Source organism: Hesperophylax consimilis, chromosome 26 (assembly GCF_061612785.1).
Source record: "Hesperophylax consimilis isolate HC1 chromosome 26, BYU_Hcon_1.0, whole genome shotgun sequence".
Lineage (NCBI taxonomy): Eukaryota > Metazoa > Arthropoda > Insecta > Trichoptera > Limnephilidae > Hesperophylax > Hesperophylax consimilis.
The window spans coordinates 15,470,966-15,486,649 of NC_142861.1; the positions used below are offsets into that span (position 1 = coordinate 15,470,966).

General features: G+C 38.3%; 1 protein-coding gene across 1 annotated transcript; it reads left to right on the top strand.

The window, feature by feature from the left end:
- Positions 1-6,320: 6,320 nt before the first annotated feature.
- Positions 6,321-10,899, top strand: LOC149411185 (uncharacterized). Its single transcript, XM_089647143.1, has 4 exons — positions 6,321-6,418; positions 6,520-7,066; positions 9,038-9,138; positions 9,240-10,899. Exons 2-4 carry the CDS (start codon positions 6,557-6,559, stop codon positions 9,682-9,684), a joined length of 1,056 nt encoding a protein of 351 aa, XP_089503269.1. The 5' UTR covers positions 6,321-6,418; positions 6,520-6,556; the 3' UTR covers positions 9,685-10,899.
- The last annotated feature ends 4,785 nt before the right edge of the window (positions 10,900-15,684 follow it).

The window sequence follows — 15,684 nt, forward strand, 5'->3', positions numbered from 1 at the left end:
GTGATTCGACCAATAGGGTGATTCAAGTTAATTATTATCACATGGTGAGCATACGAAAATCACGCAACCAACGCGTGATACTTATGGATGTATTAGTCGTCTAGCGTTACACGCATTGAGAGGCGCGACAACTCATGTGTATGTGTGATTTATTTGGTCCGTGCATTTTGCTAATCAGGGTTGTATTAAGTCGTCATTGCCTTTCGGGCTTCGCCTTTTCGATTTTTTGCAGAAGAATTGATAGAAATAAAATTGCGTCATTTAATAACTTCATTTATTTTTTGTGTATTTTCGCTTAGGTTTCCACATAAACCGGAAAAAAATGGAGAAATGGTTAGAAGCAATCCGCATTCAATTATGTGACAATAACTGGGTACCATCAGCAGGAAACCGCGTTTGCTCTAATAATTTTCACGCCAAACATATTTATTCAACTGCAAGCGGCTTCCGACGTGTAGACTGAAAAGCTTTGCCTGTTATTCCGGTAATTATTTGGTTTGATTTTCGTGTGAAAACTTAAGCAAGTTTATTATGTATTGATTGGTTTTAATTTTTAAGTTTTTTTTTTAAACAGGTTTTAATTGATAATGTCGTTGTTTATTGGACAGTTGCTGTCCACCATGGCCACAGGTCCTGCGAAAGGAGATACCGTCATTGTTTCTTCTCGAACAGGACTGGTTCTGGATCCTGCTGAAACTTCTTCTGTAATCGACAAGCCGGTTGTTCCTCTACCAGAATTGCAACAACCGATGTGCGTGAATGCCGTAAATAACACGTAAAATTCTATTTAACGGGCGTAAATAAATAAATAAGTATGTATTGTAATCATGTAACCTCCACCCCCTCCCCCCTTACCCCTCTCCCATACGATCCCTGAAGCTCTGTCCTCATCATTGCTGCTTATTCATTTGCGAACCGGAACGCGAGCCGAACTACGAATTATGGGAAAGGAACGAAGCAATCTTATATTTCTTAATAAGTCGTGGTTCAGCTCACTTGTGAACACGCAACATTATATGATTTATCTCTCTCTTTATGTTAATCTTACATTATGTTTAATGAAAAGTCGTTTAGTACTTAGGTTAGTTTTCAATAATGCTATCTTGAAGAAGGTTGATAGACTATTTGACACAATGTCTCAATTCTAACAAAGTGGTTGAAGACAAAATAACTTTTAATTGAATGATAGTGGTATAATTATTTAATGCTACATAGTGTTGTTCTAGTCTCTATAATTTTTATGTTACTGTTAAACATTTTACTAATATTATTTTATATTCATCAGCTTTAATTATTTTGTATAATTTTCGATAGCTTACTAGATATATTCTGTATTAAAATGCATGCAAAAGCCCGACTGGGAATAAAACCAAAGAAAATAAAATGATGTCAAGTCACAAAGTGATTGCTTTCTTCAATATTTATATACCATTCTATATAAAAACTATGGTAAATTAAAAAAAAAACCTATGCACAGTAATAAAAATATAAACGTTTTTGGTTCTATAGGACCTGTATAAAATTCAAAAACACAAATAAAATAAATTAAAATCATTTTGTGTTTTTTATCAATTCTTTTCCTGATTCAGCCCTTATTCAGCACATAAAATTTGCTGTAAGTGTTAGTTTCTTTTTGGTTTTATGTCCATATTACAACACCTCTGACAACAAATTCTCCGTGGTTTCGCTTACGAGTTTGAACGGTTGTACAAAGAGTTTAAACAGAGTTGGGTTGTTAAGTTCATCTCCATATTTGTGACGTACGCGCTATGTGGGGTCATTTTTAAAATGGATTTAATATAGACAGGGCCAATCTAGTATAATACATCAATGATGCCCGATGAAGATTTTACGCATTATCTCTGCAAGGGAATTAGATACGGAGTCAAATTAAAGACGATTTTTAAATAGCCATAGCAACTAGAATGTTCGGGAATGTTTTTCACCTTATATAAGTGACAGCGGGAAGGAATTCAGGCCAGCCATCAATTGGCAGTTCTACAGTGACCAACCTGTGAACCCTGGACTGCTTGATGCCTACCGAGGCGGCCGGCCGCTATGGCCGGTTCCCCCACGTCGCACCCTGCCGTTATCCACTGCGCCGCTACACGGGCCTACCATACCTACGCCCCGGATCTGCACGGACTACGGATTACCATGGACTCCTCGAAATCGGAGTGCCCACCATGGTCATGCCGACAAAAAAAATTAAAAACACTGTTCACAACATAGGCTGGGGGCGGCGAAAGCGTTGCGTCGTATCACTATAGGAATCTCCCTCAAGCAGCACAAGGTGGTGTGAATCCGATCCTGTTTGTTGATGGTCGTAGGAAGGGTTGGTGCCGGTGCCGTTGCTAAGATGTTTGTTTTGAAATGTTTATAGCCATAGCAACTAGAATGTTCGGGAACGTTCTTCGCCTTATTCATTATATCGTGTAAGCAGCAGCTGTAAGGAACTCAGACCATTGATTAATTGGCAGTTCTTTAGTGACCAAGTTGTGAGCACTGCGACTGTTTGCTATCTACTGCGGCGGCCGGCCGCTGTGACCGGTTCCCCCTCGTTGCGCCTTGGCGTTTTTTCCACTGCGATGTTACACGGACTTGCCATACCTACGCCCCGGATCTGCACGGACTACGGATTACCATGGACTCCTCGAAATCGGAGTGCCCACCATGGTCATGCCGAAAAAAAAAATTAAAAACACTGTTCACAACATAGGCTGGGGGCGGCGAAAGCGTTGCGTCGTATCACTATAGGAATCTCCCTCAAGCAGCACAAGGTGGTGTGAATCCGATCCTGTTTGTTGATGGTCGTAGGAAGGGTTGGTGCCGGTGCCGTTGCATCTGTCTTGGGTTCAGGGGCAAGGTACGCTGGTTTGAGGAGGTCAATGGTCACTGTGACTTCTCTTTCTTTTGCTAGGATGGTGTACGTCCTTCCATGTCAGCGGACGACTTGATAAGGGCCACTGTATGGTTGTTGTTGTGAACTCACACGCAAAAAAAGATAAATTACAAACACTGTTCACAACACAGGCTAGTTAACCATGGTGGGCACCTCGATCCCGAAGAATCCATGGTAATCCGTAGTTCATGCAGAGCCGAGGCGTACGTATGGCAAGTCCGTGTAACATCGCAGTGGAAAAAACGCCAAGGCGCAACGAGGGGGAACCGGTCACAGCGGCCGGCCGCCGCAGTAGATAGCAAACAGTCGCAGTGCTCACAACTTGGTCACTAAAGAACTGCCAATTAATCAATGGTCTGAGTTCCTTACAGCTGCTGCTTACACGATATAATGAATAAGGCGAAGAACGTTCCCGAACATTCTAGTTGCTATGGCTATAAACATTTCAAAACAAACATCTTAGCAACGGCTGCTATGACCGGTTCCTCCGCCTCGCGCCTTGCCGTTTCTCCACTGCGCCGCCAAACGGACCCATCATATCTTTGCCACGGCTCTGCGTGGACTACGGATTACCATGGACTCCTCGGGATCAAGGTGCCTACCACGGATACCATGAAACATACTCGGCTGGTTGAGCAACGCGTTCGCCGCCCCCAGCCTGTGTTAGTGGACTCTAACGTAAAAAAATAAATAATAAACACTGTTCACAACACAGGCTTGGGGCGGCGAACGCGTTTGCTCAACATGGTAATCCGTAGTCCGCGCAGAGCCGGGGCGTAGGTATGGTGGGTCTGTGTAGCGGAGAAACGGCAGGTTGCGACGCGGGGGAACCACAATGCTCACATGTTCACTGTTCAACGCTTAATTAATGACTGGCCTGAATTGATATCTAATGGATTTTTTTTTCCGAGCTGCAAAGTCTCTTGTTAGGAGCTTTTTTTCTCGTTATCTGAAGTGCGCAGGTACCTGGAGGGGGGATTTTGTGCCCTATGTGCGAGCTGCCTTTAGGCGACTAAGTGATGTGAGATTGTTTTTTTTTATTTTAATTTTAAGGCGGGGGTACTATTTTTTTTGTACAATACTTGTTTTGTATTTTGGTATGTATGATTTTTTTTTTTTTTTTTTTTAAATATATTGTTTTAAGCCCGCACATTAGGGGGGGAGTAGAATGGAGATGGGGTATGGGTATTTGGAGAGGGTGTCGCTTGGGTTGGGTTTACCCAGGCTAGAGATGCTGGGGTTGGGGTTTGATGCTAGGTTGCTGAAGAAAGTTTTGGCCAGATCGACTATGTGTTTCCTAAGTGGGGGGATTTTCGTGCCTGAATTTACTATCGAGTTTCTGACAAACCATGGACTTTTGGTGTATCGTCTGAGCGTTGCATTTTGGAATTGTTCCAGACGTTTGGTGTTCCCCGTGGCCCAGATGGGGGAAGCGTAGGTGATGATAGGTCTGATTTTAGCGCGGTAGATGGTGAGTTTATTGTAAAGAGAGGTTTTTGAGTTTGCATGAAGGAGGGGGTAGAGGGCACTAGAGGTTTTCCTGGCCTTGTTAAGCGTTTCTGAAATGTGGGCGGTCCAGGAAAGTTTTTTGTCAAGGGTCACTCCAAGATATTTGGCGGTGTTGTGCCATGGTATGACTTGGCCGTGAAGAGTTACAGCCCTCCAAGGGGTGCAACGGTTCTTTCTATGGGAGAAGAAAACCGCTACACTTTTGGAGGGGTTCACATCGATGCGCCACTTGTCATACCAGTCTTGGAGTTTGTTGATGTCTTGTTGGAGTTGGTAAGTTATCATCCTGGGAGAGCTGTATTGCGCCAGAAGGGCCGTGTCGTCGGCATAAATGGCTTTTTTGGAGTGGGGGGTTGAATTTTCTGGAAGGGGAATATCGTGTGTGTAGATATTGAAGAGGGTGGGGGACAGCAGGGATCCTTGGGGGACGCCTGCTGTCATGAAGCGAGTGGTGGAGAGGGCGCTGCCGTACTTCACTTGGAAGGTGCGGCGATGTAGGAAAGATTTTAGGGTCCCGAGTAGCTGGGGATCGATCCCTGTGTCGTGGAGTTTGAAAAGTAGGCCGTTGAGCCATACTTTGTCGAAAGCTTTGGCTATGTCCAGGAATATGGTGCCAGTTGACCGCTGGGAGTTGAAGCCGCCGAAAATGAGTTCGGTGACTCTTAGGAGTTGATGAAGGGTGGAATGTTCAGCTCTGAAACCGTGTTGCTCGTCGGGAAGTGTAGAGACTTCGTGTATATGCTTGAGGAGCCTGGTGAGAAGGATTTGTTCGAAGATTTTTCCAATGTTGGAGAGGAGGCTGATTGGACGGTGGTTTTCGCACTGGAGCCGGTCTTTGCCGGGTTTGGCTAAAACGATGACGTGGGCGTGCTTCCAGCTTTTGGGGAAGTGGCGCAGTCGCAGGGCGGTGTTGAAGAGGTTTACTAGGGCCAGAATTGTTTTGCGGGGGAGGGCTTTTAGTGCGAAATTTGTGATGCCGTCGGGACCTGGAGCTTTTTTGTTCTTCCGACTATTTATAGTTCGGCGAACTTCTGCGGGTGTGGTGAAATGAATGTTGGTGGAGGGGAGGGTGTTGAAGATTGAGTTTACTTTGCGGTTGACGTTAGTAATGTGTATGGGGTCGGCGTGTTTGAGGCTGTGGCTAAATTGTTTTTCTAGGCTGTCTGCGAACGCCTCAGCTTTGTCCGGGTCATCGAAGACGAGCCCGGATGAGGTTTGGATGGGGTGGTTTGGTGTGGGGGTGGTTTGAAGGGCTTTTGCAAGTTTCCATAAGGAGCCATCTTGTAATCCTACTCATCCATCATCCAACTCTGTTTAAACTCGTTTTACAAAGAGTTCCAACTCGTAGGCGAAACGATATATTATTATTACTTAAATATTGAAGACAATATTAGTGATTTCTAAACGAAAATCTGAAACAGAAAAATCAGAAAAGGATACGGTCACATCTAGGACAATTACGATTATTAAATTATTATTACGATTATTAAACAATTATACTTCTATTATTTTATAAGCAATAATTATTAGCCTGAAACACTCATCCACATTGAAAAATCTCCTGATAAAAAATACTGGATTATCTCAAAGGCCAGGATGTATTCTACTCGCAGTATTTAATTAAAGCATCGGAAACATTTCTAGGTGACCAAATTTTCAAACCGAAAACACGTGATTTTGCATAACTACGTAGTGCATTGCCTTAAACTAGATACATTAAGAACTCAAAATTGCCATTAGTTTACGTAGGAAGAGTCGATATCTGTTTTCTTAACCCCATTTTCGAAAAATCTCTTCAAAAATTCCTTTACAAAATGTATATTTTTTCAATTTTGGAATCCAATACACTACTTTAGTGTGAATTTTCTGCTTGCATTAGTAATGAATATGATTGTTTGTCCCACAGTTGCAGGGAGGAGGCCAGGTGACAGCAACTCCTGTGTCGGGAAGTAAAGAATGGCACCAATCTATTACCTCTGATTTAAGAAATCACGTAGTTCACAAATTGTAAGTAGCATTCTACCTACACTATTGGTGTTTTGCGTATATTGTACACATGATTTAGTTTGCATATTCTTATAACATACATGCGTTTGATACTTTTACAGAGTTCAAGCGATATTTCCTACACCAGATCCAACAGAGATGCTAGATAAACGAATGCACAATTTGGTGGCTTATGCTCGAACAGTGGAAGGCGATATGTACGAGAGAGCTGGAACGCGTTCCGAATACTATCGTCTCCTAGATGAGAAAATTTGTAAAATTCAAAAAGAACTAGAAGAAAAACGGCAAAAAAGAAAAGAACAACAACAGCAGCAGCTGCAGCAGCAGCAGCAGCAGCAGCAGCAGCAGCAGCAGCAGCAGCAGCAGGAGCAGCAGCAGCAGCAGCAGCAGCAGCAGCAGCAGGAGCAGCAGCAGCAGCAGCAGCAGCAGCAGCAGCAGGAGCAGCAGCAGCAGCAGCAGCAGCAGCAGCAGCAGGAGCAGCTGCAGCAGCAGCAGCAGCAGCAGCAGCAGCAGCAGCAGCAGCAGCAGCAGGAGCAGCAGCAGCAGCAGCAGCAGCAGCAGCAGCAGGAGCAGCAGCAGCAGCAGCAGCAGCAGCAGCAGCAGGAGCAGCAGCAGCAGCAGCAGCAGCAGCAGCAAGCTCAGATATTTGTAAAAATATGATATATTTCCATTTAATTCATTATTCGCAGCAAAAAATATGACATTCCAGTGTAAATTGGTTCAGATTTTCTAAAAAATTATAATACCAATTATTCTAAGTGTGTGGTAACGTTTGGTCTACATTATAGAGGTATTTATATACAAGTTAAAAAAGATTATGTTTAAAAAGTGTTAGTATTAATAGTACAGTCCATGGCTATCCTACGAGAAGCTGCAACGATTTTAGGCTTCTTAAGACAAATTTATCGGCAACACAAAACAGTATTTATTATTTTTTCAAATTTCTTCAAATGTTAAGGAAGCAGTTTTTTTTTTTTTTTTTTTTTTTTTTTTTTTTTTTAATTTTTTTTTTTTTTGCAGTTTTTCGTGGGTTATGAATCAATGTTGTGAAGTCTAAATACCAGTACGTAAGTCATAGAATATTTTAGAATAGATGTACACTAGATATAAAATGTTAAATTTTACAACGTAAAAAGACATTTTACGCCACAGCTGTCTGTCGGATTCAGATTTACGAAATTATAAGATTTATTTTTGCAAAAATCGTATTTCTTCAAATTACACAAACAAATTTTAGTGAGCTGACAAAAATAAATTTCGAATTACTAAATAACAAATTTCAAATTAAAAAACCCTTTGGTTATTTTTTTGCGAAAATTTTGAGTTTTCATTTTCAATTTAACGGGGTTCTACTGCATCACTTTTTTGCCACCTACTATTTTCCACTACATATTGACCCCTCTCAAGTGAACAGTTTTTTTTGGCCATACAGCACTAAGGAGTTACAGTAAATGACAGTGTAAAAAAACCCGTTTACATATCTTTTTTGTTTATTCCCACATAAAATTTGTATAGTATCAAAACTAGATATTAAAAACTCAAAATTTCCATTAATGTACTTGGTGACCGGATAAATCATCAAAATGATAATTCATCACATCTTTAAAAAGTTATATAGAGACATGGAAAGTGATGAAACAAAAAAATTATTAACTGGGTTATGAAGGTTAGGTTTAAATTTTATTTTTTTTCCTCGTTTCTAATAACTTTATATCAATTTTTAAAGGTGTGTTGAATTGTCACTGTGTTGAGTTATCATGGAACCAGTTTACTTAGGAGGGGTCGATATCTGTTTTCTTAACACGTTCACGGGCAGTGAGACACCCTACTTTGGCACTATTTTTTTGTATTAGATTTTTGCGATTGCTCTCATTTCCGTCATGATACGTACCAACCAACAGCATCAAGTGCGACGCGAATGCTCTAGCAGACGTATCTCAATACATTTGACGCATGCTATAGCATACGCCACCACGCGGGGTACGCCGGGCGAGCTGTAGGGGAAGGGGTAAACACTGTTTTATCTTTGTGTGCAGAAAAGGTCTCATGTGACAGTAAGCGATCTGTGGTTGTGTCAGCAGTGACAGTAAGAAATAGACTACCTATATTTTATAAGGATAAAGCAACTGCTCAAGCATATCTGACAAAAAAACTCAATAAACTTCGAATGCTATAGCATCCACGACATAATTAAACTATCCAATGCGAATGCTATAGCATCCACGACATAATTAAACTATCCAATGCGAATGCTATAGCATCCACGACATAATTAAACTATCCAATGCGAATGCTATAGCATCCACGACATAATTAAACTATCCAATGCGAATGCTATAGCATCCACGACATAATTAAACTATCCAATGCGAATGCTATAGCATCCACGACATAATTAAACTATCCAATGCGAATGCTATAGCATCCACGACATAATTAAACTATCCAATGCGAATGCTATAGCATGCTCGTCCGGGAACGTGTTAACCCCATTTTTGGAAAATCTCTTTCCCTTTACAAAATGTATATTTTGTCAATTTTGGAATCCAATACGGTACTGTACGAGTAGTGTGAATGTTTTGCTTGCATTAGTAATGAATATGATTGTTTGTCCCACAGTTGCAGAGAGGAGACCAGGTGACAGCAACTCCTGTGTCGGGAAGTAAAGAATGGCACCAATCTATTACCTCTGATTTAAGAAATCATGTAATTCACAAATTGTAAGTAGCATTCTATCTACATTATTGGTGTTTTGCGTATATTGTACACATGATTTAGTTTGCATATTCTTATAACATACATGCGTTTGATACTTTTACAGAGTTCAAGCGATATTTCCTACAGCAGATCCAACAGAGATGCTAGATAAACGAATGCGCAATTTGGTGGCTTATGTTCGAACAGTGGAAGGCGATGTGTACGAGAGAGCTGGAACTCGTTCCGAATACTATCATCTCCTAGATGAGAAAATTTGTAAAATTCAAAAAGAACTAGAAAAAAAACGTCAAAAAAGAAAAGAACAACAACAGCAGCAGCAGCAGCAGCAGCAGCCGCAGCAGCAGCAGCAGCAGCAGCAGCAGCAGCCGCAGCAGCAGCAGCAGCCGCAGCAGCAGCAGCAGCAGCCGCAGCAGCAGCAGCAGCAGCAGCCGCAGCAGCAGCAGCAGCCGCAGCAGCAGCAGCAGCAGCCGCAGCAGCAGCAGCAGCAGCAGCAGCAGCCGCAGCCGCAGCAGCAGCCGCAGCAGCAGCAGCAGCAGCCGCAGCAATAGCAAACTCAGATATTTGTAAAAATATGATATATTTCCATTTAATTCATTCTTCGCGGCAAAAAATATGACATTCCAGTGTAAATTGTACACAGATTTTCTAAAAAATTATAATATCAATTATTCCAAGTGTGTGGTAACCAAAGATATTAGAAGAACGAGATGTGCTATGAGCAGTTCATACTGTGTGGAATTGTTTGGCCGATTGTCGCCGGTTTTGTTCACCAATACTACTGCAAACCTTCGCTTATGCTAAGGTATCCGCACTAATACATAGAACAGATTTCTGTACGTACACGTCCCGATACCGTTCAAAGTACCCTAATTAGGTAGTACTCCGGCTACGGTCCGGCGACCAACATAGCATATCTCGTTCTTCTAATATCTTTGGTGGTAACGTTTGGTTTATAATACCCTAGTATTTATATACAAGTTAAAAAATAAAATGTTACCAGATTATATGTTAAAAAGTGTTAGTATTAATAGTACAGTCCATGGCTATCCTACGAGAAGCTGCAACGATTTGAGGTTTCTTAAGACAAATTTATCAACAGCATAAAACAATATTTATTATATTTTCAAATTTCTTTATGTTAAGGAAGCAAAAAGTCTTGCAGTTTTTCGTGGGTTATGTCTAAATCAGTGTTTCCCACGGTGGGGCATAATGCCTCAAAGGTGGGGCATCATGCTACAGAGATGAGACACGTAGGCATTCCACATATAAAGGGGAATACTCATCGGTCATACAAAAAAATGCCTGAGATGTACAAAATTGAAATATACGCCAAATTGTACATAAAATAAAATGAAACCCGCTACAATTTCAATAATTATCTAAAAACACAGAAACTTGAAACCTTTTTGTCTGCTGTATGAGAAATCCTTTACCAATGAAACGAGGTCGTTTTGAAGCATATTTGAGGGCAAAACATAGTATGTACTCATATTAATTCGGGTATTTTATTTCAAAATCTTAAAAGGAAAAATTTGGAAAACGAACAACATTAACAAATCTATTTTCTACTTAAACTTAACGAAAATTATTATTATCCTTTCCGTCATCTTAATTGGTGGAATGTGGTTTTAGCGCCATAAGCGATTTACTCATCGATTGGATGTAACTAATAGAGGTGACCTAAGGCTAGCTTTAGACTGATATTAACTTAGATTCGGACATAAAATTTCTTTGTAGCAAGAGTAACTGATTTTAATAATGAATTACGCGTTAAGATATGTGTGTGTTTGTACTAAATTTCAATTGTCACTTTTATTTTATTCTAATTAATTACATTTTCAATTTGTGTTTTGTAATAAGTTCAGTTATAATATGTGTATTAAAATAGGTTTTATTTAATTTCATTAGGGGCTCATATGTTTACAAATATATTACAATATGATTTGAAAATTTACCTGCTGTTTAATAAAAAAAGATGCAGCTGGGGCATCTGACTTTTGAACAGACTACGGTGGGGCATGGCATAAAGAAGGCTGGGAAGCACTGGTCTAAATACTATTACATAGGTAATGGAATAATTTTTTAGTAGTTTTAGAATTATTATTTATTTATTCACTTATACATGCAGTTTATAGGTATACATATTGACATCGGGTGCAAGTAATACAGATAGAAGTTCCATATATACAGGGTGTATCGGCACGTACCCGACAAACTTTAACCAGCTATTAGCATATTTGGAGTAAAAAATATTATGTGCACTTTGCTGCCCGGTTACGTTTTTTTTTAATAAAAAATTTATTATTCATATTTTCACCACATGTCACCACTGTTTTATCCTTTGTCAAAGTTTGAAAACCCATCTGGCAAATATTTTATTCGAATTCCGTTGAATAATGCACGTGTGTACCTATATTGGCGCACACTTACAATCACAACGAAATGGCACGGCACCATTCGTCTCATTTTTAACTATTATTATTTAGTGTGTGCGAAAGAGCGAAGACGCTTTTTGACATACTTGATATAACAGCTGTTGAACACGAAACGCAATGCCAATGACAGTGATGTAGTGTGGAAATTTTAAATTTTTTTGTTTTTAATTGCAAAATTAAATAATTTTAAAATGCTACCGGACAGCAAAGTGCCCATAACATCTTTTAATCCAAATGTGCTAAGGAATAGCTGGTTAAAGTTAGTCGGGTTAGTGCCGATACACCCTGTATAACATGGTAGTAGAACGAAATGTGATATGCAACTGTATATACATGATTGAAGCTTAGATAGTAATGTTATGTGAACACCTCACTAGGAGAACCTGTGCCGAGGTGTTCACATGGGTGTTATTCTGCCGTCATAGGTGGAAACACAATATCCTCCTTGGGAGTCTGATGTCTGACACAATGTAGTAATTTGAGGTAAGTATCATTATTGTATGTTATTTGCATACATTTCGCGTCAATAATGTATATTTCCGTTAGAATGGAGTTTAGATCATTTTTTGTGTATACCACGACTCCATCGTTCTGGCTATCATGTTTTGTCGAATTGAAGGAAAATAGTGATTTATTAATTTTGATAAATATTTGAAAACCAACATTCCATGAGAATAATTATATCAAAGTCTATATTTAGGTGGTTAAGCTGTATCTGGAGTTCATTAAAGTTTTCATTAATTGACCTTATATTTTGGTGCATAATAGTAGTGTTTTTTACCTCTGCTGTAAGATATTTGAAATTTTCGGCATCTGATGTAGTAAAAGGGTTGATTTGATCACCTCGTTCTTTAAATACAAGATTAATGTTAATAGCCATATTATAATTTATACTTCACAAAAATGTTTATTTCCCTTGAATGAGAGCTCCACTAATCCGTGGCCATCACTGAGGGTTTGAACCTTTTATTAAAAGTGTAGGAGGTGATTATTGTTACAGTGCGAAAATAAGCATATAAGATATGACTCACCAATATTGGGGGGATCGGCCCAGTGAATGACCGGTAAGAGTGGGGCTCTCAATCAAAGAAACTAATCCATTTATTAAGGTCAACCGAATGTTTAATGTAGTGTATTTGCCAGTCACTTTCATTTTTCCTAATCATTATTTTGGCACGATTAAGTGAATCAGATACTCGAGTCGGGCCATGTCAAGAGTCAGAATAATAGAAGAGTATGTATGAGACGATGTATGAATGTGAATGAGGCAAGAAGTGTGTGCCAAGACCGAGTTGTTTGGCGATCCGTCCTCTCTGCCTACCCCTGCGAGAAACGGCGTCATGGTTAGTTAGTTATTTTACAGTCTTTGTACCAGACATATTTGAAGCCCATTTCTTTTGCCTTTGTTTTAGACCTCCACAGAAGATCTTTGAAATATGGAAATATTAAGGCGATGCACTACGTCATGTAATATTTTCAATTGATCAGCTATCAATAACAACCCTTACGTAGATGGCGATAAGGTTTAAATTCTCGCTCAACACCTGTTTTAATTTTTGCAAGAAAAAAACATGGCGAAAAAGTGCCTTTTTGCCACATTATACAATAAAATCATAACCGAAAATGGGTTCGTAAGTAGGATATTTTGAACTTTAAAGCAGTTTTCATAGGCCTTATACATTATTTTTTTTCTGGGCTTATATAAATATCTAATAACTACTTGATTATTTCAAAGGCCAATATGTATTCTACTCGCAGTATTTAAATAAAGCATCTGAAATATTTCTAGGCGACCATATTTTCAAACCAAAAACACATGATTTTGCATTACTACGTATGGCATCGCCTTAAGAAATATCCTTAAGTTAGATAATTTTAAAAAAGTATATTACGCGCTAGTCCTGTCATAAATTCAGTATGCAATTATTGAATGGGGAGGTGCATGTGAAAAATTATTAACTCTGTAAAGGTGATAAATTTAATTATCAAAGTTATTTTGAAAAAACAACTTACATTCCCTTCAGCAAACGGTTCCATGATAAATCAATGACAATTCAACACACTTTTAAAAAGTTATATAAAGTCATTAGAAACGATGAAAATGATTTTTTTTAAACCTAACCTAAGCCACTTAATAAAGTTTTTGTTTCATCACTTTCCATGACTTTATATAACTTTTGAAATATGTGATGAATTATGATTTTGATGATTTATCCGGTCACCGTTAGCGGAATATAAGATGTCGATAATTAATTTTAATCAATTTCTAGTGTATATAAATAAAACAAAAATAAATTTTAATAGATTTTTTATTAAAGTAATAAAGTAATTAAATATAGAATCGCATTTGCACTAGGTTTTAACATATTAAGAGATTTGAATACAACTCTTCCATGGAATTTACAGGAGTGGTAGCATTGGGTTAATGGATCACAATCCTCTAGTTTTTTTTGTCTTCAAATTCAAATTCAAAAAAATGTTTATTGCACAAAAAGAGTACAAAGGGTATAGCTTATAGGTTACATCCTATTTCTTCCAGCTAACCCAACAAATACACATTATATTACATTACATAATCCAACAATTAGATGTTAACAAATGTATGTAAATAAAAAATAAAAATAAAAACAGAGGTATTTAATTTATGTAAGGTATTCATTTAAAGTGTCGTGACATTTGTTTAAAAGAAATTTTGTTAGTGTTGATTTAAATTTAAGTAAGTCGGTTATTTGTTTGATGCTGCGTGGTAGGTTGTTATATACTTTAATGGTCATGTAGTGTGGTCTTTTTTTGAAATATAGTTTTGTTTGCTTTTGGGATTTATAAGTTTGCTGTGAACCTTGTAGCGTGTTTATGTGTTGGGTATTTTTGTGGAAACTTTTCTGGAGATGATCGAACTAACAGGCATAACTCCATTATATATATGTCCGTCACTGTCAGAAGATTGAGATTTTTTTAAATTGGTCTACATGAATCCCGGTGAACAGAGTTTGTTATTTTTCGTGGGCACCTCTTTTGGATGATAAAAACATCTTTGGCGTTTACTGAGTTTCCCAAAAAAACTATTCCGTATTTTATCATTGAATATACGTATTTATTTATTTATTTATTTTTTCATGTTCTCCGTAAAACGGTTATTCACCAATACATTATGGAGAAGATTACAAATTAGACAAAAAGTATAGCAAAACACATAAAAAGGTCAGTTTCACTACTTTGTGACATACGTCAAAAGATAATTGTTAAACTGCCTGTAGGTTACGTTAAAAATGTCGATGGTCAATGCAGACTCGTTGAGCAGTTCAGTCGCTCTGTTGACTGGGGCGTTCTGATAGGCAGAAGTCCTCGCTTTTGGAGCATAAAAAAGGGTATGGGACCTTCCACGAGTATACTTGTCTGGGACATATAAGTTAATCTCTTTCAAAATAGGTGGATTATGTATAGTTCCAGAGATTATCTTAAAAAAATGTTTTCCTAAAAATATTTTTCGGCGGGCTTCTAATGTATTAAGATCGAGCATTCCTGCTAAGAATAAGGATGGATACAGGAAAGGGTAGTACATATATTCCCTCATATATAGGTAACACATGAATCTCTTTTGTACTTTTTCTATTTCGAGAATATGGTTTTGCTCAGAAGGGAATTTTCTCATCCATAGTATGCGGTGATTACTGACTCGATGTTAAAGATATTTTTAAGGATGCTTGCGTATTCTTATTTTGGGCATGATATGATTATTTGTTTTCTGTAAACCATTTATTCTTATTTTTAGTTAGTATAATTTTACATCTTTCTGGATCTTGTTGCTTATTTCTTCAGCTTTTGTTGTTTTCTTTGTAGATGCTGTGTAATTATATTGACGCGTGATAGCTATTTCGCCCTCTGAAGGCATTATAAACCTGTTGGATAAAATGGAGTTTTAAAAATTAAACTTGATAACAATCTACATAAGTACATAAAAAATAATGTTTTTTTTCGTACCTTTTATACTCGAAATGAAAATCTCAAAGATTGTTTTTATTAGTGCCAGGAGTATTTATGCATTATTTCTGCATGGGAATTAGGGACGCAGTCAAATCAAAGACGATTTTTAATAGCCATAGCAACTAGAAT

Coding starts and splice junctions, on each gene's coding strand:
- LOC149411185 (XM_089647143.1), top strand. CDS start 6,557: ATGCTAGATAAACGAATGCACAATTTGGTGGCTTATGCTCGAACAGTG. Junction 7,067..9,037: donor AGCAGCAAGCTCAGATATTT/GTAAAAATATGA, acceptor TTTGTCCCACAG/TTGCAGAGAGGAGACCAGGT. Junction 9,139..9,239: donor AATCATGTAATTCACAAATT/GTAAGTAGCATT, acceptor ATACTTTTACAG/AGTTCAAGCGATATTTCCTA.